Source organism: Rutilus rutilus (genome assembly GCF_951802725.1).
Source record: "Rutilus rutilus genome assembly, chromosome: 17".
In the NCBI taxonomy this organism is placed as follows: domain Eukaryota; kingdom Metazoa; phylum Chordata; class Actinopteri; order Cypriniformes; family Leuciscidae; genus Rutilus; species Rutilus rutilus.
In genome coordinates this window covers 11,952,870-11,978,885 of record NC_140230.1, presented here as the reverse complement: position 1 = coordinate 11,978,885, position 26,016 = coordinate 11,952,870, and the positions used below count along the sequence as shown (strand labels likewise).

The following is a 26,016-nucleotide window of genomic DNA, read 5'->3' as shown; positions in this document are numbered from 1 at the left end:
AGTGTAACCCATGACAGAAATTGTTCCAGCCACTCAGTACCTATTTTTACTGTTAAAAGGGTATTATATTTATGAATTTGATTATGTACTTTCTAATTTGTTTCGAGTGCAGTGCGCTTGCAGAGAGAGCCCGCCTACACTCTTTTCTTATTGGCTGTGACTGATTGATTTTGTAGCGTCTCGTAGTCATGTCGCATCTGGTCTGGACAGACAAATTGCTTGTCGCTGGAATCTTATCGCATCGCGTCTGGTTAGGACACAGTGTAACACAAATCATGTCAACATAAAATCGTTCTTCAAGATAATATTTTTCGAAAGAGAACTGTTACTATGTGCAAAGAACCTTTTAAAGACCATCTTTTTTTAATAGTGCAATATAAAATTGATTTGATCTAAAACATCTTATACTGCAGAACAAAAGGACAGACTATTTGAGTCTACAGTTGTTGCGAGCATACAGTGAGTTTGTATGTGTGCATGCAGGTGTCTCAGCTGCGTCATGATCTCTCAATGAAGGATGAACTCCTGCAGTTCTACACACATGCTGCTGAGGAGAGTGATGGAGAGTCTGCTTCTACCACACCGTGAGTCCATATATTAGACTTCCTATTAACTTGATACTTGTGCCATGGGTATGATTGACACCTCAAATTATATGGATACTATTATTTTCTATTTTTGCCTGACAAATGTACAAATCTAGCTAAGTATATTTTTGTCAGTGAGGATATTTCTGTGTATTGAAGGAGGCATATCAGTCTGTGGTTTTTCTTTGCAGTATTCGCAGAAATGACTCGTCTTTCACGCTCCCAGATTTCCTCCCTCTGGATTCACTGCAGAAGAAACTCAAGGACCTGGAGGAAGAGAACATCAGCCTGCGATCAGAGGTGAGAGAGTGACCTCGGTATTCACATTCTTCCACCGCTCATATCAGTGTTTTGCATTATATTATTCAAAACAGCCTCCAATCAAACTTTTCAGGGTTCCAGGCATATCACATTTCCAAGACAAACACAATACTGTATGGACCCAACTTCATTCTCAGATAAAGACATCTGAGCGTTATCTGTGTGCTTTAGTAAAATAAGAACTGCAATACATTTATAATAAACTCTATAATAACATCCACTTAGATATGTGAGAAAGGGAAAGGAAAAGTACATCTTTAATATATATATTTAAAAGGAAAATATTTCATTTGTCTTGTCTTTCAGTTAATATGTGGTCATAATAATTGTATAATAATTATATTAAAAAACAGCTTTAGATTGTAGAATTATAAAGTAAATTCATACGAAATTCACCAGCTCTTCAGACTTTTTTATTAAGCTTTAGCAGCTTTTAGGGCTGGGCGGTATGACGATATAAAGTATATAGTGGTGACATTGTAAAATGCGATTTAAAAATAGAGATTTTGCTATTTCATGTATATCACGGTATGTAAATATATCCACTCACCTCAAGACTGTTTAAAGTCACTGACACGTTAGAATGATAAAGAAATGACTGACACGCACCCAAAGAGCATGCAATCCCAAACTGAGTTCTCTTTTGCGACTTCTACAGTCAAATACACAAAACAATTGTCAAACTTTATGAAAATGACACTTCGTGCTGCCTTCCAACCATTCTTTCACACTTTGAGCCTAATGAATCTTGACATTGTCATCCTGGAATATGGCCTAGATGTGTCTTCCTACACACTCCATCAATTAGGGTTAGAAGAACTGTTGCCAAACGAATTACATGTTAGAAACATAATAATCACTGCAAAAATGATCCAATCATAGGCTCTTAAGCATTTGCCTATATTTAAATCCAAACATCAACTTTTTTTGGGGCGGGGTAGTGTATATTCAAAAAAATTATCATATATAGTATAAATGCAGTACCTTGACATTATCTTGAAATAAAATTTGGGTCGTATCACTTTTTATCACCCACCTTGTAGCTCTTTCTCACTGTATTCCCCCTCACTGTAACTGTATATCTGCAGTGACGTGTGTGTCTGGCATCTGACCCCAGTAGACAGGTGGAATTCCATGCCTCACTGACTATGAAATCTACATCCACACCCACACAAGACCTATTCACACCCAAACATTTTAGAAAGTGAACCCAAATCTAAAGATATCACTGTATAACATTTCTCAGTGTATGTGATCCCCATTAAACTGGGCCGTGACATAAAAACAAAAAGCTTGTGTAACAGAGTTAAGGTGATGATACACAGGGCAACTTTTTGAGCAATGTTGCTGGGCAGTCTTGCTGAGCGATTGTTGCTTGGGCACTTTCCCGTTGAAACTGGGCAATCAATTTCTATCTGGATAATTTAGATTGGTCGTGGGCCCTGTGTCTCATCTGGTTGCCCGTTGATGGCAACATTGCCCATCAACATTGCTCAAAAAGTTGCCCTGTGTATCATCACCTTTAGATGGCAACTCCATAGCTTTGGCTGTTGCTGTAGAATATATTCTTCCTAGATTGTTTTGCTCTACAATATGGGCACTTAAGACCTGTTCCTCTGACAAGTACCTTAAAACAAAAGAGCAGCCATGTAAAATGATACCTCCATTGTTTATTCAGATCGTTCTTTATTGTGTGTTTGTTTATAGGCAAATCACTTGGAGACAGAGACCATCTCGTATGAAGAAAAAGAACAACAGCTTGTAAATGATTGTGTTAAAGAGCTCAGTGAGTAGATCCATCTGTTACACCATCAAAGATCACATTCCCTACCAGTGTAAACTGATATTACAACCCATCCTGTACTAGTTAAATTCATGTATGCTATACATTACCTTATTGTTCCACTCTTGTAGTATAACAGTGCGGTTATTAAAGTCATGGACTGCAGATACCATTGGGTTAGTCTACTGTATAACTTGCCTTTAATGGGGATTAGGGACATTTTGTGTTTACCAAAGGTGTATTTGAATGTGGCGTCTTACACATGAAGTGTATCTCTTCACTCTTAGGAGATGCTAACATACAGCTCTCCAGCATTGCGGAAGAGCTGGCTAAGAAAACAGAGGATGCCTCTCGCCAGCAAGAGGAAATCACACACCTCCTCTCTCAGATCGTGGACCTGCAGAAAAAGGCCAAATCTGTGAGTTCTCCTCACTATAGCCAGTAGACACGATTAATACATGGTTCCCTGGAATACTTGTTTCTGATTGGTCAGATGCTGCATCCTGCAGGCACCCTTTTCACATTTCTAGATTAGGAACACAGTGGTCAACTATACAGCATGGTAAAGTTCTATAGAGTGCAACAGTGCCCACCCCCTTTTTCAGCGGCGCTCGTTCCCGAAGTATTTTTTTCATTCATTTTTCCCTTAGGGATCTAAAAATAGTCTAGGAGGTGAATCACGACACTACAAACTTTGAATTGAAGCAAAAAAGTTTTTAAAAATAAGAAAAAGACAAAGGTACAAGATGATCTACAAATTAAAGAACACAGACACAGCCGGATATTTCCATATGTCCATGGTTTAAGACATGCTTTTTTTTTTTGGCGTAAATAATGGCGCAAATACCAGTAAATTGACTAGAGCAAACCTTAGTAAATCCCCTTGCATAATTAATTTGATTAAAGGCATTTTAATAACTGACTAATAACCTTTTCATTGCCATTAAAGTGAAATTACTAAACCTAGTAGCCTGGTAAAATGCTCATTTAAAAGAAAACGTTTCAGACGAACTCAGAGGTTTTTGCTTCTGAACTCTTCATATATAATCAGACCAACTCGATTACATCATTCACAGCGCTTCATTGGAGTGGGCGGAGCTAAAGAGCTATTTTGGAGCTTTTTTTTTTTTTTTTTACTTTCTTATTTAGTGTAATCTGCACCAACAGCATCATGGGTAATGTAGTTTTTCACCAGAAATTTCAATGTTAAACAATTATTTTAAAAATAAGCTGAATTAAAGCTATTGTGTTCTGTGTTTATACATAATATGAAATGTATTCATGAAATGTAATCTTGTTTTCTATAAAAGTTTTCTAATTGGATCTCATTTCATTTAGCTTGTACTGTCAGTTATAAGCAGCACACTTATTCATGTGAAATGTTGGTTATTTTTCAGTATGCAGTAGAAAATGAAGAGCTCACCCAGCACCTGGGAGCTGCTAAAGACGCCCAAAGAGCACTAACAGCAGAGGTAACATGCACACACACAATGTGTACCAATGTACCACATCTCTACCAGCATATCCGCAAACTGTAATTCAACTAAAACAGTACCATTTAACAATTAATAATAATAAAAAAAATAGATGTGAATTATTTGATTTGAATTGAATCCATGATATATGACTGATTAAATTATTTTTACTGCTATTTTTACCTGCTATAAGTCTCTTTATCTCAGTCTTTATCGGTTTCTTACTCTAGCTGAGGGAGCTGGAGGATAAGTATGCTGAGTGTATGGAGATGCTTCATGAAGCTCAGGAGGAACTGAAGAACTTCAGAAATAAAACGCTGCCTCTCAGTACACCGCGACGATTCCACTCACTCGGCCTGTTCCCCATGGTGAGACACAGAAAACAAGAAAAAAGAACATTGTTATTTTATAAAAATTTGTATACTTTCGTATATCGATTTTTCGAAACATATCGATACTGAAATACCTGAAACACTTCCAATACTCGTTTCCCTGCTGAATATATACATGATACCAGCTGCGCTTTCTCGCTCTCCCATCTCTCTGACAGCGAGTTGACACACAAACCCGCCTCCCCTCATTTACTCGTTTGTGTTACACTTTGTTGGTGTCACAGGGCTTGAATTTTCGGCTTGGGATTCCACGTATTGTGCATAATTTCCCCGCTGATTTTGTGCTCATTTAAAGTTGCCTTGAGTTCTTTTTCGCTGCTTATTTTGCTTAAACAGTCAAATAGTCAGCAGCCATGTCACCCTGTAGCCCAAGACTGGTTGCCCACTGAAGCTAAGCAGGGTTGAGCCTGGTTAGTACCTGGATGGGAGACCTCTTGGGAAAACCAGGTTCCTGCTGAAAGAGGTGTTAGTGAGGCCAGTAGAGGGCGCTCACCCTGTGGTCTGTGAGTGCTAACGCCCCTGTATAGTGATGGGGACACTATACTGTCAAAGAGCACCGTCCTTCGGATGAGACGTTAAACCGAGGTCCTGACTCTCTGTGGTCATTAAAAATCCTTGATGTCCTTCAGAAAAAGAGTAGGGGTTAACCCCGGCATCCTGGCCAAATTTGCCCATTGGCCTCTGTCCATCATGGCCTCCTAATCATCCCCATATATATACTGATTGACTTCATCACTCTGTCTCCTCTCCACCAATAAGCTGGTGTGTGGTGGGCGTTCTGGTGCAATATGGCTGCCGTCGCATCATCCAGGTGGATGCTGCACATTGGTGGTGGTTGAGGAGATTCCCATTCTATGTAAAGCGCTTTGAGTACCTAGAAAAGCACTATATAAATGTAACAAATAATAATTATTATTATTAAATAAAATGTCAAAATGCCGGTCTTAGCGAGTATTCACGTAAACACAGTCAGATATGTTTTAAGTGAACGTATACAGTTGAGAAAGACGCATGTGTAACAGTATAATGAATCCGTGCGTCAGGTCTTAAAGTGACAGCAGCCTAATATACTGCTGCCCACATATATTTATGCGTCAGTGTTAACGTATGCAATTCATTCAAAATCGTTAAAATAATTTAGTGCAAATAAATCACTGAAGCAAGTGAAATTGCACGCCATGCAGTTAGATGATCTTAGAAGTCAGGAGTTTATCACACTGAGCATCTACAGTGGCTCAAGCACCTGTAACCCTGATTGGTGGAAATTTATATTCTAACCCTTTAACCCAAGCTCTGTCATATTCTGTGATTGTTTCTGAAGCGCGAGCTCTCACACATCACACTGTGTGAAATACAGACTGAACGGAACGTCAAAACATCCCACCGCTGCATGGCCAGATGATAGGCAAACTTCGTTTCTCGGCTGGATAAAGCAAACCAGTGTCTCGCTAGTAAAGTTTTGATGGATGAGGATTGTAATTAAGGTAAAGATGATTGCGTTGACGTACAGGACTTGTACAGTAAGCACGCGTGAGTCCGTTATATTGATGTGTAAACAAACCGTGTATGTGCGCTGAATCGACGCACTGATCGAACATTGTATTTATGCACAGACACATTTCAATACATTAACTTTGTTTTCACACACATTCAGGATAATGTTTTGATTTGTCATGTGTATGTTGCTTTGTTTAGTAATTCTTAATGGATCAGTGTACTGTAGTAGGTATATCCAGTCATATCAAGGCAGTTGGCTTAGGTTTGCAGCTGGTTCGGGATTGCAGCTTGACTTGTCTAACTATAAAGAGGCTCTTTGCTGTTGCACTGACTGTACACATACTATACACTGTGAATTCTAAAACGTTTTACCAGTAAGGTTTTTTTTATGGGTGCTTTGGTGTGTGCAAATTTGTAAATTATATGGAATCCTTATATAATTTGGTTATTTGGTGGAGGTCCAAGTGTCCATTTTTAAAAAGACCTAAATTTACCTTGAAAAGCTTGCAGAAAATAGTTTTGTGAGAATCACCTGGTTCACTTTGCTGGATATAACAAATTATGACAAAATAAATGTTTTAAACATGTGTTGCACACTTGAAATTAAGCATAAACCATTTATTAAACAATTTAACCTATTGACAGCCATTTTTTAAATATATATATATATATATATATATAAGATTATAAGACAATTACACATGGAGATGAGGTCATGTTACATCCCCGAATGAAAATAGTTTTCATGAAATAGTTGTCAGTATACAGTGTGTCCGACACAGTAAGCAGGACACTAGTATGCATTTGTGAGTCTTTGTCTGACTAAAGATATGTGAACATTCTAAAAAATAAATACACAAATAATGATAAATACATACACTACCACTTTTATTCCCCTGGCTAACGGTGTGTTTGTGCTGTGTGTAACAGGACTCTTTAGCTGCTGAAATTGAAGGCACCATGAGGAAAGAGATTGAGATGTCTGATCCAGACGTAGAGGAACAAAGGTATGTTTGCATGTAATTTCCTGTGTCCTGCCTGTATGTCTCATATTAAGTTATGGATTTGCATGCAAAGTCAAATTTAGATGAATATAAAATATATATATTTGTATATTTCAAATACAAATCATTGTACTGTATGTTTAAAATGTTTCCTGTAACATTTTCATCAGCTTAGTTTGTAGTTTCAAATCCTCCAAGGGTGACATTGTAATCCGTCTAATCTGCTTAAATGGGAAAAAGTGATTGTCTTCACTTTTTTTTCAGGTTGCACCCAAAACGTGTCTTCGAGACGGTGCGTAACATCAACCAGACTGTTCGGCAACGCTCCATGGGCCCGTCCCCTATGAACATCCCAGGGTCCAATATGACGTCCTGTATAAACTCCAGGCGCTCTAGTTGTCTGAGCACGCCCCGATCGAGCATGTACGGAGGGGACGGGGTTGAAATGGACAACCGCACTAACAGTATGCTTCTGGAAACCCACTCACCTCAAGATGGGTAAGAGCATCAAACACGATTTTCCACCATACGTTTTTGAAGCATATGATAGAAATGTGTTGTGCATGTTTAATTAACTATAGTTTGGGGACAAATTTGTCCCCATATGTGAGCGAAATCTGGCAAAATATGTCAGTAAGATTAAAAAGAAGTGTCTTATGCTCATCAATGCTGCATTTATTTGATCGAAAATATAGTAAAAGCAGAAATATTGAGAAATATTACAAATGTAAGAATAGCATTTAATGTATGTGAAATAGAATCTTAGAAGTCCTTTTTATCAATTTACTGCGTCCTTGATAAATAAAAATATTAACTTCCTAAAAAAAAAAAAACGTACTGACCCCAAACTTTTGACCTTTTGTTGAGTATATACAAACCTGTAAAAAGTTTGGAATAGTTCAGATTTAATAATTGATAATAACTGAGCACCAGATCAGCAGATTAGATTGATTTCTGAAGGATCATGTTACACTAAAGACTGGAGAAATGATGCTGATAATATTTCACAATTTTTACTGTTTTTACTGTATTTTGTTGTTGTCATATAAGTTACTTTTAGTTTAAGGTTTAGATTAGTCTATGGGTGTCTCTAGTAACTGTAACTAATATGTTGGTTATTGATTCATCTTTGAAAACACTAATAATTTAATAACACTGTTCAATGAAATATTTAGTAAATCTCAAAATAAATATTAGTTTTGTTATACTTTGTTATAATATTGTGACCCCAAAATTAACTTTTAGCGCTTAAAAGTAGACTTTTTAAAGTTTCCTATTTAAAAAAAAAAGTATTAAATAGTGTCCAAATATAATATAATTATATTAAATTATAAATATAATTTACATTATACATTGCCATTATACTGTAACTTGAAAATAATTATCAGCTTACAGTATCTGTGTTGATAAAAAAAATATATATATATATATATATATATATATATATATATATATATATATATATATATATGATTCTATTTATATTAAAACAATAGAAGTTGTTACATTTAGGTAAATAATAATGTGTGTGTGGAGGTTTTTCATTACACTCTTAAAAATAAAGGTTCCTTATTGGCTTCTATGGTTCCATGAAGAACCTTTAATATTCATTGAATATTTTCATTGCACAAAAGGTTAAGTGTGGGAAAAAAGGTTCATTAGGGGATACCAAAATGATTCTTCTATGGCTAAAACCACGAAAAAAAAGCCAAAAAAAACAACCTTTGGATGAGATTAGTTGACATTGGACCACATTGTATTGAGGTTATTTTTCCTGTAATATTTGTTCCAGCTCTAATGACTCCAACAGAAAGCCTGGCACGCCTGGCACACCCGGCTCCCAGGACCTGGAGGCGGCACTGCGTCGCCTTTCCCTTCGACGGGACAACTACCTTAGCGAGCGGCGTTTCTTTGAGGAGGAGCGAGAGCGTAAACTCAACGCCTTGGCAGTAGAGAAAAGCGAATTGTACGAGGACAGAGATGTTGGTAGTGGCAGTGAAGACGGCGGTCCTCTTACTCCGGCAGAAAGCATCATGTCCCTGGGCACCCTGCACTCGGTTTACTCCATCTACAGCGCCCGATCCTACCTGCCCGAGAAACTCCAGATCGTCAAGCCTCTGGAAGGTGACCGAGTCAAATCCAGGCCTTTCACCCTCTCACTGTTTGATGCTCTGTGGGCATTAATGCACCAAAATGCTGAGGATCTTTCTACACAACACTCCTTCTTTTTCAGACACACACAGCCTCGCTGCTGGTTTGAGATATAGGCCACGCACACACTACAGTTCAATTTGGTTGTCAGTTCACCTTTTAGTGCTTTATCCTGTTCTGTACTGTTCTGAGTTCAGTCATTTATGGGAGTGGCAACCACATCCAACAAGTTGTTACAGTTTGGGTCATTCCTACAGTTTGGTGGTTCCCATGAAAAAATACTGCATATTTTACACAAAATATTAATTAACTTGAACACCACATGGTTTTTCAAGCATAGATGTACCCCAATTAACACAACTTCATAATTAGTACCTAAGAATACTTTAAATAATTTGAAACACTGCAAATTCCCATCTCCCCAAACATGTTTTCACAACTTTTTAAAGAATTTTTAGAATTAGTATGTGCACTTATTCTCTTTGACATACAATTTATTGCGATGCATATCTTTAAGCTGTGTTAAACCATTAACTGAGTTTATGTCCCTCAAACTCCAGTCCACCCTGTTATATTGTTGCGATTTACCCTTTAAAATCTGAAGCGTATGCCCTAAATAGCATGACTTGCTAGAAGTGACATCATTACTTGGAGGTAAAGCAACTCCAAGAAAAAGTAAGAATCAGTCATAAACTTTTCACTCTTGTCCTCATTTTAGCTGACTTATCTAACAGCATAAAACATAGCATGTCCACCCTGTTGTGTCAATTTATACTGGACATGAAAAAGTTTTTTTAATAGATTTTATATTCTTTCTAAATGGTAATCTTCTGTTTGCATGCTCTTTCTTGGTGAGTAATGGCTTTTATTAGCTCAAAACGTCCACCCTGTTACACACTGCATTGTAAATATGTAATGTAACGGGCTGAACAAGTTTCATAGAATGTGAAACGTAAATATTTGATCTGGGTTATAAGGTTATACTAGCCTGAGATTGACCCCAGTGTGTTTTTTTTATGATAGACAATTTCTCCCTCTGACAAGACTAAAAAATAATTGAATATTAAAAATGTTTTCAACAAACCTGCTCAGTCCAAAATCCACTATAGGAATGACCCACTTACAAAAATTCTATGCATTGTGCTGAACTGAACAACTAGTTGTTAATGATGTATTTAAACGCACAGAAGACTCTCCTCTGCATGTATGGTGCAAAAAAACAAACCAGGAAAATATGTATGAGTCATAACTCATTTGTGTTGCCAGATCTTGTAGAAATTACAGCAAACCAGATCAAGCACATTGTAAGCCAAAATAAATCAAAATCCTTCACATTGAAGCACCTTCGCAGTTTAATAAATCCATAAATTTGATAGCTTTATGAGCCAAGCCCAAAAACGCTGTGACAATGTCAACACTTGTAGAACATAACGAGTCTTTGGTCGCTATAATATTACTTTGGTCAAAAATGGCGGAAACCAAGCACATGAGATGCCAAAAACGTTGCTATGGTTACCGCGGTGTCAATCATTGCAATTTGGGGAGGGAGTCGTGTTCAGCACACACATGGATCGATTAGAGGATTTGCTCCCGTTTGGAAATGCAGTTGTCACTCCTGAACCAGCGTGTCAAGGCCTTAGACACATCCCACTTACCATTATATAGAGAGTGAATACGGAGTCAGCAAACTGAAAAATTACCCACAATGCACTTTATGGTACATATTTTAAAAGACACATTTTAAATTGGTGTTGCTCGTTTACAAAGAAAGCCAAAAACAAAGTTGATTGTATATCTTTCCCTTCTCGTTTTCTGTGGATCTTTTCAGTTTTATGCCAACAAAGAGGTGATTGAATTCATTTAGTTGTATATAACATATCTACAGCTAATTGTAGTTTGTCATGTTATTTAAACTTAGTCACAGCTTGATAACAGCTACTGTGGTGATCTTATAATGACATCTCTAGCGCCCCCTGCTGGTTATAGCTAATAGAGCTAAGCAGTCTGACATTGCCTGCCCAAAAGTAAGGCTTAGGAATTACAGAAAACTCTAAAGCATTTTCTTGAGTGATTCCTCTGATTTGCTTAACATATTTAAACATGTTTCAAAGGTACTAACAAGCAAACTGACAGATTAGCTCCTGAGGAATATTATTTGACTTGAGCCCCTGTTTTCCCCATTGTGTTCACCATTGTTTACCCCTACTGTCTCTCTTGTCAGTTTTCAGTTTGGATGTTTGAATTCCTTTTCTTACCTTTTTGTCTTTTAATGTGTTTATACCTTTCCAATAAACACAACTTTAATTTCCCCCTCCTTCTTTTTCTCTTTCTTTTCTTGCTTTAGGCTGTCCATAGTTAGCATGTCATGAAATGTAGCTCTGTGTAAACCTTAAGAGCTATAGTAAGAGTATAGAAATAGGATATGTAGTGTAACTTAATAAGAGTAACTATAATCAGAAAGTAATTAAAATTACTCAACAGTTAAAATTTATGAAAGAATATATAACTGTGATCACAACTGCTGTTAAATATACAGTATATTTCCACATCTGGTTGCCTCTACAATATATCTATTTTAAAATGTATTGGAACACAGACAAATTCTACATAAAAATGAACAGATCAGTTCTCAGCATTGAAACCAATTGGTTTTCACACTTACAAGGTTTGCTTAAAACTTTCCTGGACTTGCCATTTAATCAGCTTATTTATATATGACACATGCTCAATGATCATCCAATATTACTTTCTTATTTTGATGTACATTTCTGAGGCAAGCAATCTCATGCTGCCTCTTTTCTCTTGGACTACAATGGATGCTAATTTTAAATCAATCAGACCGATCTGAAATTCTTGTCCAATCGCTCTTATGTATCTCATGTCACACTTCATGAATGCCACCTTGCGTTCATGATCTCAATATATATTTTGTGTGTTATGTGGCATTTGTTGTAATTTGTCTCTGATCTGTGCTCTTGTTTCCTCCGTTCCTCAGGTTCGGCCACTCTGCACGCATGGCAGCAGCTCGCGCAGCCACACCTGGGCGGCATCCTGGACACACGGCCCGGCGTCGTGACCAAGGGCTTCCGAACGCTGGAGCTGGACCTGGAGGAGGTGTACCAATTCACCGACCTGGAGGAAGATGAGTCAGGACAGCATTCCCAATCCGCCGTCTCTACCTCTTGCCTGGGCTCTATGCCTTGCTCGCCTGCTTTGCGACGACCTCGTGCCAACAATCCTGACAACCAGGAAGAGCAGCTCAGAGAAAATGGAGGGACCCCTGGAGTGGGGCAAGACCGAATGGAGGCTGGAGAGGAAGAGGTCTCATCTGGTGAGGGACCCTCATAACCTCACTAACCCTCCGGACAGGCTTAGGGGGGTGGGATCAAAAAGATCTCTATAAAACAGACCGAAGTCCCAGTGGAGTACCCATAAGCCCCAGTTGTATTGTGCCTGTGAGGCTCTATAGGATGAGCTGGTTCTCTCCACACACCCACTGCACACCAACCACTACCTCACCCATGAAGACAGCTGCCATGTTCTTTTGAGTATAGTCAATTTTTTTAAACATTTTACTGTCGTTCTGCCTGTCATCTCTCTTGATCCTTGCGCTGAAAAATGAGAAATCAGTCTATGGAAACGTATTAAATATTTAAATATTAAAGGGATAGTTCACCCAAAAATGAAAATTCTGTCATCATTTACTCACCCTCAAGTTGTTCCAAACCTATATGAGTTTCTTTGTTCTGCTGAACACAAAGGAAGATATTTGGAAGAATGTTTGTAATCAACAGATCTCGGTCCCCATTGACTTCCATAGTAGGAAAAATGGTAGTCAATGGGGACCGAGATCTGTTTGGTTACAAACATTCTTCCAAATATCTTCCTTTGTGTTCAGCAGAACAAAGAAACTCATACAGGTTTGGAACAACTTGAGGGTGAGTAAACAATGATAGAATTTTCATTTTTGGGTGAACTATCCCTTTAAAGCATCTTAAGTACCACCAGCAGTACCAGATTTCTTTATCACCTGCATGCCAGGGGTTACCTTTCTGTGTGGGTCATATTTACCCCTAATTCAAAAGTGAAAACATTTTAGAACCTTTTTTTATTATTGTGACATTTGATTACTATTAAAAAATCCCTACCGCCATTATTATTACTACAGTAATGTCAACATTTGAGTTTGAAATGCTCATTGTTCAAAGAGTGATTCTCATTAGATTCTCACTATTATTATTAGTATTAGTATTAGTGCTGTCAAATCGACTAATCGCGATTAATCGCATCTAACATAGAAGTTTGTAAATATGTGTATGTGTAATATATACATATACACACACACATATATATATATATATATATATATATATATATGCAAACTTTTTTTAATCGATTTGACAGCCCTAATTATTATTTTATAATTTAATTATTATTAATTAAATAATAGGTCTACTCTAAGATACTTATGAATATGAGTCTAATAATAAGTGATAAGTGTGTGCTTCTAGACTTGATTCTCATTTTCAGCACTCGTTAAATTTCCTGTATCTTAAAAACTCTTCTCAGCTAAATCTCTTTTCTAACCTGCATTACCAGAACGCTGTGTCAGAAAGTTTAATTCCTGGTGGTGGGGAAACAACATTTATATATTCACTCTCTCTACACACACACACACAAGCAAGTCCACTTGTCCCTTGTAAACCTGTATGTGAGATTTAGGCAGGCGTCCAGCCCGAGGGCACAGAGTGTGATGTTTAATACTTAACTGCAGAACACATACACATGCCTTTAGCACACATCACACAGTCCCAACAGGAACCCCAGCATGTAACATCCAGCTAGAGTTCTGAGTGTCTTTTAAAGGATAATGTTACGGAGTTCTATTAAAAACGGGGAGGTGTGAGTCGCAGTCATGTGAGTGAACAGACTCTGGACACTGCTGGACAGAGGTCACATTGACACCACATGTAGCTACACAAACACACTCCACATGCTTTCAGAGTCAAGCTTGTCAGACACACACACACATACTCTGACAGTCCCAGTTTATCTGGATAATTGTACACCGTGCTCACATACGTACATGCTGTGCATATTGGTTTCGTTTTGTTTGTATTGTTTTGTGATTATTTTTTTATTTTTTTAGGGTGAACTTTCCCTGTAATGACAATTAATGTTTCTTTCTGCAGAGAATTATTGAAACATAATGCCAGCTGATAATAATGGACTTCACCGTTTGATTGTTCCTCTTTCCCACTTTTCTCTCCTGCTGTGTGAATCTATTTAAAACTGCATCAGGATGAATCATACCACCACAAACTCATGATTTGTAAGGAAATTGAACAAATCAAATTCTGCTGTCACATTTTTTCAGTATACCACATTAGATTGCGTTAGGTCTCCTCAGATCCTGAAGCAGTTTTAATTCCATCTCTGTGTTTGTTTGTGGTGTTGTGTACTGATGTATGTCTCTCCTCTCTTGCTCTCCCCAGTGCATTTTCCTGGTAAATGTATGTCTAACACCAGCTCCACGTACACCTTCACCACCTGCAGGATTCTGCACCCTTCAGATGAACTCACCAGAGTCACAGCCAGGTAAATACAGTGTGGTCTTTTCATAATACCCTCCTAGCAACTATTGTTTCATAGATAATGTCAGACACTTTTAACAAATACACTGCCATAAATATGTGCAAAAATGTTACCTTAAGGGTTAGTACCCTTAAAGTGCCCCTATTATGCTATTTTAAAGGTTCTCCTACAATAGGTGTACATGCATCCAATTTTCTCATAATATACATTCCACATCTCCTCAGTTCCTCAAAGAGTCTGAAAACGGTTCGTTTGAGAATCCAATCTCTCTAAACCCCTCCTTTCCATGAGCCTACTCTGCTCTGATTGGTCAGATGGCCCAGCCTGTTGTAATTGGTCGACCGCTTGCAGCGCGTCGAAGCGTCTATTACCATAATTGAATTTCAGCTCCAGAGGCTTCCTTAGCACTTTTATACACAGTAGGGGTTGAACGACTTCAGATTTTTATAAGTCAACATTTATGTGATTAAAGTTAAAAATCGACTGGTCATTGATGACGTCATTAACCCTTTGACCCCTACAATCACACCGGTGCGATCAGTCTAGGCTGGTCCCTGGATCACACGGGTGTGATTAGAACGGTCAGTGCATCATGTGATCAACTGCTAAATTCAAATGTGCCTTTGGCTGGCGCTTAGCCAGAGATGGACGCTCTATTCAACTATTCAGTGTTCAGTGTTCAACTATTCAACCACATAGGGTTTAATTTAGGTTTCAGACATTTAAATACACATAAGTACTAGCAAAACAATACATTTATAGTTTTTAAAATAGACACTGATGTCTATGGAAGCGGCAATAACAATACATTTAATTATAAATTGACACTGTTTTATTCATATCAGATACATATTGTGTAGGTAACTATAACGTTAACTCTGTTCTTCTTCCACTTCACCGGCCACTTACTTTTATGTATTTCGGTAGAAGTGGATGAATTTGCGTGTTGTAAATCCGACAGATCCGATTCTCTGAACTGCGGCGCAAACGTAGGTTTTAATGTATCAATTCCAGCCCGAGTCCTCATCCTTTGGAATTGCATTCAAAGTGGATTCGCAGCACTGAAAACAGCGTCTTCTCAACATGGCGACAACACAAACCAAACTCTTCCAGGTCTCATTTAAAACTACAGTGTTAGAGTGTCAAAGTAGATGTTGTTCACGAGCATCCAATGAAGACCATAGGCTGCCATTATGCAAATCTGTTACAAACCTATGTAGGAATGTAACAGGAAGTGAGACTTTGCTGATGACTCGGCTTGTTTCGGCAGTTCAGATTCGATTTTTTTCTTTTAGGAGACAAAAACTTTATTTGTCGTACACTTTGTTCTTTAAAACCTTTTACATTTTGTTGTTAATTTTAACCTTTAATATTATAGTAATGTACCAACTGACAGGATTCCCTGTATAGTTTACAGCTTTAGTGGTGTTTGTTTTTTTGTTTTGTTTTTTTACATGACAAAAAATTGGCATGTACTGTACCTGATATACATGCACAAATGAATCGATGTGGAATCAAACCAGTTGGGGATAATAATCGAATCAAATCAAGCACTTGGAATCGAATTTGAATCAAATCAAATCGAATTGTCAAATTTGTGTCAATACCCAACCCTAATTGCAACTCTTTTAATAAAATTTGGGACTTGTTTCAGTTAAGTTTAAATTTGTTGAAATCATTCAGGTTTTCCATAAAAGATTCAGTATAAATCCAGCATACAAAATCTTCAACAGTGTAACCTGCAATCTGTATTGAGGGTGCCCAGAGAAAAGGCACCTGACAAATAGCTTGTCTCTATAGCAGCCATACTGTACAGCTGTGTGATTGGCTTCTACTGCAGGTCATATGACGAGGATGATGAGGCGGCTCTCTTTCATGTTGTTCTGGTGACGGGCTTAGAGCACACTCACTGAGCAGCACCCCCTGGGGGTGAGGATGAATAGCATGACCTGCCTAGTCCTAATTAAAACTTATGTCATGGGAGTATGCTGTCCTCTAACCAAACACAAACCACTCTAATGTCCTAAACTGACCTATAGGATGTTTCTCAACTAACATCTGAACCTTTTTTGTGGGAGACTAAATGCAGCATGACGTGACCGATAATACAAACTGTGTATAAATCTGTGGTTGTATCTATGTGTGTGTGTGTACTGTAAATCAATGGTACAGAGTGCATGAGAGGACAAATTGTTAACTTGATGTTAATCTATAATCAAAATTATAATGTCTGAATGCCATTGCATTAGATATTAAAATAGATCAATGGCGTTCCTGTAGCTCAAAGAGTAGAACCAGGTGCTATTAATGCCAAGTTCATGGGTTCGATTTTCAGGGAATGTAAGAACTGATAAAAATGTATACTTTGGAAGTAATGCAAGTTGCTTTGGATAAGAGTATTTGCCCCCAAAAAATACACCTGTGGTTACCAATAAAAGTAATTAAAGGTAGTTCTGAAAAAAGGCATAATTTATTTGAAGATGCCAATTGGTTTAATATATTGTAAAGTCCTTTTATGCACTGAAATTCATATTGGGGCTGCATAATTATTTAAAATAAAACTAAAATCGTGATATGGCTTCTTGCAAAAATCAAACCGCAAAGACCACAATTTAATTAAGTAAATGTATTTCAAAGTGAAGCACGACATGAGCTGCTCGGCTCGATTCGTAGGAAATTCTGCTTTAATGAAACCCTGCCTAAATCATGCAGCCTTAATTAATTTAGTATTGTGGCATTTAGTTTTGGGGCCACATTATACTGTATTCTATACAAAAGAAAATCTAAACTCTCACAATCCAAAACTTATATGTCCCAGTTATGTTGCAAACACTAACCAATTTTTTCTTGTGAGCAAAATGTTCCTGAATTGGTTTGATTAATCGTGTTCACAGAGTTACCATTGCATGGTTTGGCTTGTGGCTTATATAGCCAGATAATGCAAACTAACCGTGTGTTTCTTTCTCAGTCTTGTGTCTGGTCCATCACTGACTACCTGCGTGATGTCCAGCAGCAGTCTGCGCTCAACCCCTGTGTCCACCCCCTGCACGCCTCGTCGCCTCAGCCTGGCGGAGAGTTTCACCAACCTCCGCGACTCAACCAAGACCACCAGTACTTCTTTGGGCCTTGTGCGCCTCCTGCAGGAGAGAGGTATATCTGCTGCTGTCTATAACCCTCTCAGTTGGGACCGGGCGGATCGAGCCCCTCCACCAGACCCCTACTCATCACACACTGCCCACCCCTTACACACCTGTCCAGACACGCTCCCTTCCACCCCTCCAAACTCCCCCAGCAAGTCCAAACCCACCAGACCTGTGCTCCCTGTAGACTACAGCCCCTCAGACCCCCCCTACGAAACCTTCCTGGCTTCACGGCCAGCCAGCTCGATTCTAAAGGAAGTGCGGGAGGCGGACGAAAGGGCTCAAACAGATACGCAGTGTCAGACTGAAGTCAGTGTGCAGAACCTGAGACTTGTGGACAAGGTAAAGAAGTTTAGCCTGGCTCCCAGAACATTGGCCCCAGGACCGCCATTCGGAGCCCACGCTGTTGTGACCTCCCCTATCGGGGGACTACCAGTGCTGAACTCAGGGATGAGAAGAAACCGCAGTTACCCAGCTATGGTTGGGGCTAGTATGGCTATGAAGGGCGCAGGGCCTCCCAGTGAGGACCTGCTATTGGCCCATGGACCGCCAAGACAAACTAGCCTCAATGAAAAGTGAATGTTGCCTCTCTGTCGTCCCTTTTGCCTTTTATTTGTTTAAATTTGCATTGATACAGTATATCATCCTTGCGACAACTCGAGTGCCTGTTATTAAGATGATATTTGTATAGATTATTTTGTTATAACAGTTGATATAACAACCTATTTTTTGTCTACTTCTCTCTCCGTCTGACCAACATATACAGTACAATTCATTCAGCATGGTCACATAGCTTGGCATATTCCAAGCTTTTGTCGTCGTGTGACAATTTGCATTTGCTGGCTGTGAGAAAATGTAGCATACAAACAGCAGAAAAATCATGCCCCAAAATGATTTCCAGTTTGAATTTAAAAACGACTCCTCTTTTTTTTTCTGAATCTGGTCTTCCTGTGTGACATTTCAAGATTTGTTAGTTTTGTGATGCTAGCAAGAGCACTGATAGCACCTTAATGCTAATGGTAACCCAGACATTGGTGAACAATGAAGTATTGTCATTTCTTATTTATTATTTGGTCTGATTTGGCACTTTTTAAAGGCCATGACATACAGCTTTTTATCAAGCCCCTATAGTGTGCCGAAAATCTGCTTTTACCAAGTACAAATACCTTCACAGAAGCCTTTTCCATCTAGTCCAGGCAATTAAATAACTACAGCATAATGTTCATTGTCTAAAATGGCTTATTAATGCATAATATTATAGTAATTACAGTGTAATAAAACAGTTCAGTAATACGACTCTTGGTAGAGGGCGCTGTTGGCATGAATTGGTGATAATTTGCACATTAGCACAAACTCTCTGCTTTATACATCCTCAAGAGTCGACTGACTGAAATGCTTCAGAGAGAAACCGAGACCACAGGGCTGTGAAGGGGCTGCATAAAGTAATTGCAGCAGGTTCAAACTTGAAACACAATCATGATCATGTTGTCATCTTTTAATGTCCTTTTGTTGAAGACCAACATTATTTGTAAGTGTATGTGTATGGATGTACATGGCGTGTGGAATTGCAGTATCGAAGACTTGATGGGGAAAATTGCACAAAACATTTCATTGGTCAGAAACAAAATACTGTACATCTGCTGTGGCTTTGGAACCTACTGACTAATATGTGTCGTATGTAAAGCAAGTGAAGTATGTATTGTGAGCTTTAAAGATTTCAAGGGTGCAATAGGAAGTCATTCATAGTGCCTGAATTATTATTTTTTTTTTTTTTTTTTGACAGACTGAATCATAATGACTTCACCTGCCACAGTATGCACTGGCATAAATACTGTAACTATGTGTGATGTATTGATTTAACAGTTGTTTTTACCTGACAATGCAGATTTTTGAAAGATATATTATATTTGATGCATTGTCGAGGATGCATATACAGTTGAAAGTGCATGAGTCGGTCTAAAGAAAAGGTCTTTTTCTTTTAGTTCAGGCAAATCAAATTTGTTAGGTGAAAATGTGTGCGTATTTGTGTGTGCGCATTTAATCATAGCATGACCTTTGTTGAATGTGTTTCAGAGGTATATGCCATGACTGATCATTGATTTCAATGGTGTTTATTTCATTAGAAAGGACATTTTATTTGTATATTGTAAATGGTAAATATGCAAAGAATTTAAACATGCTAACTTTTTATATATAAAAAAGCAAAAAAAAACTAAACTTGAAGAAAAAAAAAGAGAAAATGGAAAAGCAATGACAACTTGACACTGGTGAAAAGTGGAGTTTTTGTTCATGAATTTTAGAAGCTCCCTTTTGCAGGATCAATAAAACCAGTTGTGATAATTTTGGGTCGGTTGTCTTATTTTGATGCTATCAGGTCTTTGTTCAAGTATATCCACAAATATCCGTTCTAAACATTCTTTAGAAAGCATGAGATGCACTAGCCTTGTTGAGCACAAGAGGGAGTGTTTCACCAACATTGAGCATGCAGAACAGCTCTACATTTGTGTTTGCAACACCAAATCAATGAAATTGTCCCTATCACCTGGATTCAGTAGCATAGCTGATTCAGTTATAAATTCTAGTCCCTGCAAACATATCCATATTGTGTAGGTCCAAAGTCCAAAATATGCCAGTTCATGTTTCTAAATTTGTCATTGTTTGATCTTGTGCCTGACAGAAACCCTTTAGGGCCCTTGTCTTGCTAATTTGCATGGAGTAGATGCTCGTGACCAGACCACAGCTGACTGATCAGCAGGCCACTTAGTGTTGAAGAGCACCGGCTATTTACTAACAATGTGATGATATTCAGATGACATTCTCCAGCTGAAGAGGGTTTCCATAGAAACACTGCAAGTTATTGTGAACTCACAAATTCAAGATTTTGCAAGATTGTTCTGAGTGGCCTAATTTTTTTCTTCATAAACTTAAGATATGTACAATTTGATATTATGGAGCTGTATTGCACAGCTGTAGAAATGTAAAATGTATACATCCTTTATATATTAGATATGTTTGTATAGTTACATTTTTACTATTTAAATTCAGACCTCTTAATCCAAACTCCAAACCTAACCAACTGTAAAAACTTTACCAGGCAAATAAAAGTACATTGATATTTTTGTAGTTAGAACATAAATGGAATTTTAAGTTCTTATTCGCTAAAAATTGTATATTGATCCACTCCGTGAAGGCGCACAATCAAACGCATACATATCTCATTATTGTTTTCCATGGAAGAACTGTTTTTTTTACAAACATTCATTTTGAAATCACAGACCTACTGTGAGCTCCAAGGATGGTATACGTTTATGCTAAAGCCATCAGTCTGCATCATTTCAACTTAATTTATTTGTTGCCCACTGAAAGGAAAATGCCCTTTTCTGCAAAGAAACCATACTTAATTTTCAGTGCAATTTCTCTTTAAAATCTAAAAGCACTGCCTACATTATAAAAATATTCACCGTTGATGAGTGAGTGAAATAAACGAGCATGAGTCGTAGTTGTGTTTTTGGCTGTTCTACTGCACATGTTTTGTTCAGTTTTCCAATTGTAAATTGGTTGAGAAGGAAATGGATGATTATCCACTAAATTAAAATACCACCTGCATCCTACAGCATATATTACATGGCTCTCTAGAATACTTTAGTGCTCCGATAACAACCACCCATCCACATAGCAGACCATCAAGATTAAGGCTGAATACAAAATGGCCCCTAAACCCTCAATCACAATTCCCTTCGTTAGTCCAGTCCTACAGTTCACTTGCAGGAGTGAATGAAAACAACTGAGCGAATTCGGACAGCAGTTGAGCGTACATCAGTTGTACATTTGTTATTGCGATGCAATGTGGGATTGAATGAGTGCACTCAATAACGTCCCACTATGGTTTCGGACACCACTACAAATTGCTGCCCCCTCAAGTAATGCCCTATTTGAGGGTATAGGGGGTCGATTTCGGATTCAGCCTAACTCTCGATCCTTCCAGTCCTATATGCAAAATGCACGTATTCCTCATACAGTTGTCTAAGTGAACTTTTTAGGGGGTTAGGTTTATGGGACAGAAGAAGAAGTCAATGGAAGGTCTCTGTCCCTTGTGTGTGGAGGTGGGGGGCACTAGATAGTTTGATATTGGTTGACAAGTTAGTCTAGGCTTTGAATAATCTAAATGTGCATAAAGGTTTGTGAGAAATGTTGGCACCGCCTTGTGGCAGGATTCTGTGGAATGTTCATAGACATGATGTAATTGTAGCACAACTTAGTATAAAAGTGGTGGAAAACTGTTATTCTGTGTAGCGTTGATTGAAAGCCAAAAGAAAATTGATATAGAGTTGATATTTGAGGATAAAGTCAAATACATTAATAGTGGTTTAACTGATCAGGCGATGGATAACATCGGAAGGGACAACAACATGTTTCACAACATGTTAACTTATATTTTATTTAGCCAATTAATAATGTGCGAAATTAGGCAGTAAATTAATGCCACAGATTTTCCATATTTGTGTGTTTGGATAGGCACTGAAACATACGAAATGGACATATTGACAACAATTACTCATATACTCATACTTTAGATTAGGGATTTCAACAAACCCCAGAACCCTAAGAACTAAATCTCAGTGTACAACTCATTCGTCATAATTTCTGCCAAATAATCTGTCAATTTGTTGCATTCAGTTATCAAAATACATCATACATGGTAATTTATTAAACTAAATTAAGTCATTGGGTCAAAAGAGTATAAGTGAATTGTAAGTTAATTACATAAGGTCTTTCCTTAGTTATATCTAATATGCTGTTATATTATAAAGGAAATTTGAAGATGATGGACAAGACATAGTAGATATAGTAAGTGCCATTTCAGTGCCAGTCTAATTGCTAAGCTGTTCTGTAGGCCTTGTTTTATTCACCAAGATAATTTCCAGGTTACCTTACCTGTGATCAATAAGGCAAAGCCAAACTCTTTAGTATCAGTCAGCTGTTACTAGTTGAGTCAGTGAAAAGACTTCAAAGATGCAAATGTCTATGTATGAGCGAGGGGGAAATAAGAGAATTGGCTAGTTGGCTCAGACAATGTATCTGCATTGCCAGAACACATTTAATTGCCCTGGTTGCAAACCTTTTCATGTTTGGCACTGTGTGTGTAAGCGAGCATTTATTGGTTCACTTTATATTGTCTAACAGAATGAAATCTCTTTCACTAAGGCACACCTGTGGCATAATGGCTCTTTTTGTTTGGTGTAGCTCTTCATTTGCTCGCAATCATCAGCCTCCGATTCATCCATTATGTGCTAACTCAAGTGTTTTGTGCAATAAACCATGGAGCGTTGTCTCCCCATCTTGCATGTGTTTCTCTCTCCGTTTCTCACCCTGTTCCCTTCTACAGCAGAATCGGGTATTATTGCCTGAACTCTAATCTGTCCCTCGAGCAATGGGAAGAGAATTGGATTTGAAGGTTACTCGTGGCACTAGTGCTGTAATGCAATAGCCATTCAGCTTTCAAATAAGAGAAAGCTTTCATAATAAGATCATTAACAGTAATACGTTAGCTTGGTCCCTCAACACCACACAAATGGCTTCACTGAGCTGTGGTGGATTCAGCTGAGATGGTGATTCAAAGCTAAATACTAACAAAAGCTAATGGATGTAGTGATATACTGTTTCTTTACTGGATCAAGAAACATTTTAATGGACAAATGGCCTCCGCTGCTGATTTAGTTTTTCTTTACCCAACATTTTTCTTGTTGTTTTTCTGTATTTTTATGTTGCTGTTGTTTAATATTCCAAAAATGCATTTTTAATGCAATTTCTCTGCCTCAAAAAAAAAAAAAAAAAAAAAAAATCTGCATTTTAGTTGTTTACACCACACAATAAATTACAAGAGCCGTGAGAGTTCGGATGAGTGAGTTAAGGCAATGATTTATTCATAGACATCTGTGATATGTCTGAGGACAAAATCATATATACACGAGTTATGAGAATAAAAGCAGTAGAGACTACATTCTCACTCTGTTTTTTTTCTGCAAAATAAATGGATATAGATGGACACGCGTATTGATATATTGCATCATCTCCATTGTACAAACAAATTTACATCAGACCAAGCTCAGACTGTGATTGATTGACATTAAAATGAGTGACCCTGTACAGATGACTGGCTAATCAGGTTGATTCATGTCAGTGGTTGAATGTTTCTTATGAGGAGTATTCGTACTCTTCTGCGCTCCGTCGGCCAAAATCCATCCATCCCAGGTAATCTCTGTCCTTTATTCTGTGAGTGGAGCCCATGGACCTGCTATTCGGAGAGGGACTTCTGCGGTATGTACCTGCATGGAAGGACAAGGACAATATGAATGACTATAATTTATGCGTGTGGGTTCGCACGATCATTGATTATACAATATAACATAATATGCAGGAAGCCAGATTGATCAAAAAAAGTTCTAGAAATATAAAATAAAGCCATTTGAAAGAGGAATTCCACCTTTGGTGGAGATGATTCTGGCCAGTAGTTCAGTCAAGCTTCTGCGGGGTTCTTCATCATCCTCTTGTTTCGACAGAAGGCTCAGTTGTCCACTGGACGGCGCTGCACGGGTGTGGCGTGTGTGTTTCGCTATGGTACCCAGATCAGACTGAAGTCCATCTTCTGAATGTGTCGGGAGAGAAAGGCAACTGCTGGTGGAGATGGCAGCCAGCAGCACGCACACACAGATTCCAGTGTTCATAGCTGAAACACACACGCACATGTTAGAGCTTTGATATTGCTTTATGTTAAGGCGAGTGAGCTGCTTTTTAAATGATCAAAAACTAATAATAATAATTAATAACGATTGCCTCAATTCCTGCCTCAACCCCAAAATACTAAATCCAACACATTTATGGACCAAACAAAAGTAAATACATTTGTATTAAACATCTGATAGATGGACTAAATGCAATTTGTAATCGGGGTAGATCTAAACTCTGTTTAGTACACGTGGTTCAAATAAAACCCATTTCCCCAAGATGTCTGTCTTATTTGCTTTCTGGGATCCACAATTTTACTTAACTATTTTTTTTTTTTTTATCATTGTCAAACAATGAAGTGGTTCAGACTGGAAAAATTGTGGTTGAGGAAAAAATGAACCTAACTGGATTCAAGCCAAGAAGCATCAGCAACAGCAATAGGAATTTTAAATGGATCCAATTTCTCAATTATTATAACAAGATAGAAACTGCATCACTAGTGAATCTCATTCACTCACTTCACATCTTCTTGGTTTTCATTAAAATCTACAAATTAAATGTCAAAATTTTAGGACATGCCACACGAGCACACATTTGAAATGTTTCACAATACATTATATACACAATGACGTATTAAAAAAAAGAAATAATAAATGCAACAGCCGGTGTAAGCATGCAACACATTACATTCAAAACTAAGAAAAAAACTGAGATCGTACCTTCAGGTGAAACTCTGGCAGAGAGGAGGAGGAGAGAGAGAGAGATAGAGATGGAGAACACACGCTGACTGCAGAACAAGTGTGCTTGCACAACTTCGCTGCACTGTGCAAGAGAGGCCCTTAAATAGCGCTCTGAGTGGGCTGGCTCTGTTTGACCCACGTAGTGACAGGCGCAATCCCGCTGTCTGTGTATATGAATGAGGTTGTGTATTTGCGCAAGCTTGACGCAGATCCGAGAGCAACAAGGTATTCTCACAGGATACAGATTGTGACATTGTCACTCAAGGGGACCGAGGGATCTCCAGAGGTCACCATCCTAATTACACATATGCATACACCTCCAGAACAGCTGAGTTTCCTCCTCCCTATACCCATTAGAGTCCATCCCTCTTTGGCCATGGACCATAGGATGCACATTTTGATGTTATGGATACTGATGTCTTTATTGTGCACTGCGCTGTGTTTGACACTTATTCCAGTGACTCTTAGCTATTTTTACCTCAGTAACCAGACACGCAAGTGACGACCCATCACAGTACAAACAATCTTTATCATACAAAAGCAAACAAAAAGGCCTTGAAATGAATATTTATAACATCAATATAATAGTAGTTAAATTAATAAAT

At 38.1% G+C, this 26,016-nt stretch overlaps 2 protein-coding genes across 4 annotated transcripts in view; one reads left to right on the top strand and one right to left on the bottom strand.

The window, feature by feature from the left end:
- The window catches only part of trak1a (trafficking protein, kinesin binding 1a), a 79,776-nt gene extending 60,058 nt beyond the window's left edge, over positions 1-19,718 (top strand). For all 3 annotated transcript variants that reach the window (XM_084385859.1, XM_084385857.1, XM_084385858.1), the window contains 12 exons: positions 484-584; positions 779-887; positions 2,616-2,694; positions 2,979-3,109; positions 4,089-4,163; positions 4,397-4,534; positions 6,986-7,062; positions 7,324-7,557; positions 8,852-9,183; positions 12,206-12,541; positions 14,706-14,808; positions 17,774-19,718. In XM_084385859.1, coding sequence (XP_084241985.1) covers positions 484-584; positions 779-887; positions 2,616-2,694; positions 2,979-3,109; positions 4,089-4,163; positions 4,397-4,534; positions 6,986-7,062; positions 7,324-7,557; positions 8,852-9,183; positions 12,206-12,541; positions 14,706-14,808; positions 17,774-18,524 — 2,466 coding nt within the window. In that variant the 3' untranslated portion in view covers positions 18,525-19,718. The remainder of the gene's footprint in view (positions 1-483; positions 585-778; positions 888-2,615; positions 2,695-2,978; positions 3,110-4,088; positions 4,164-4,396; positions 4,535-6,985; positions 7,063-7,323; positions 7,558-8,851; positions 9,184-12,205; positions 12,542-14,705; positions 14,809-17,773) is intronic.
- A 4,122-nt stretch (positions 19,719-23,840) lies between these two features.
- ccka (cholecystokinin a) lies at positions 23,841-25,571 on the bottom strand. Its single transcript, XM_084435384.1, has 3 exons — positions 25,391-25,571; positions 24,430-24,672; positions 23,841-24,271 (listed from the first exon to the last, which is right to left on the bottom strand). The coding sequence occupies exons 2-3, from the start codon at positions 24,668-24,670 to the stop codon at positions 24,141-24,143; spliced, it is 372 nt and encodes a 123-aa protein (XP_084291510.1). The 5' UTR covers positions 24,671-24,672; positions 25,391-25,571; the 3' UTR covers positions 23,841-24,140.
- Positions 25,572-26,016: the final 445 nt, after the last annotated feature.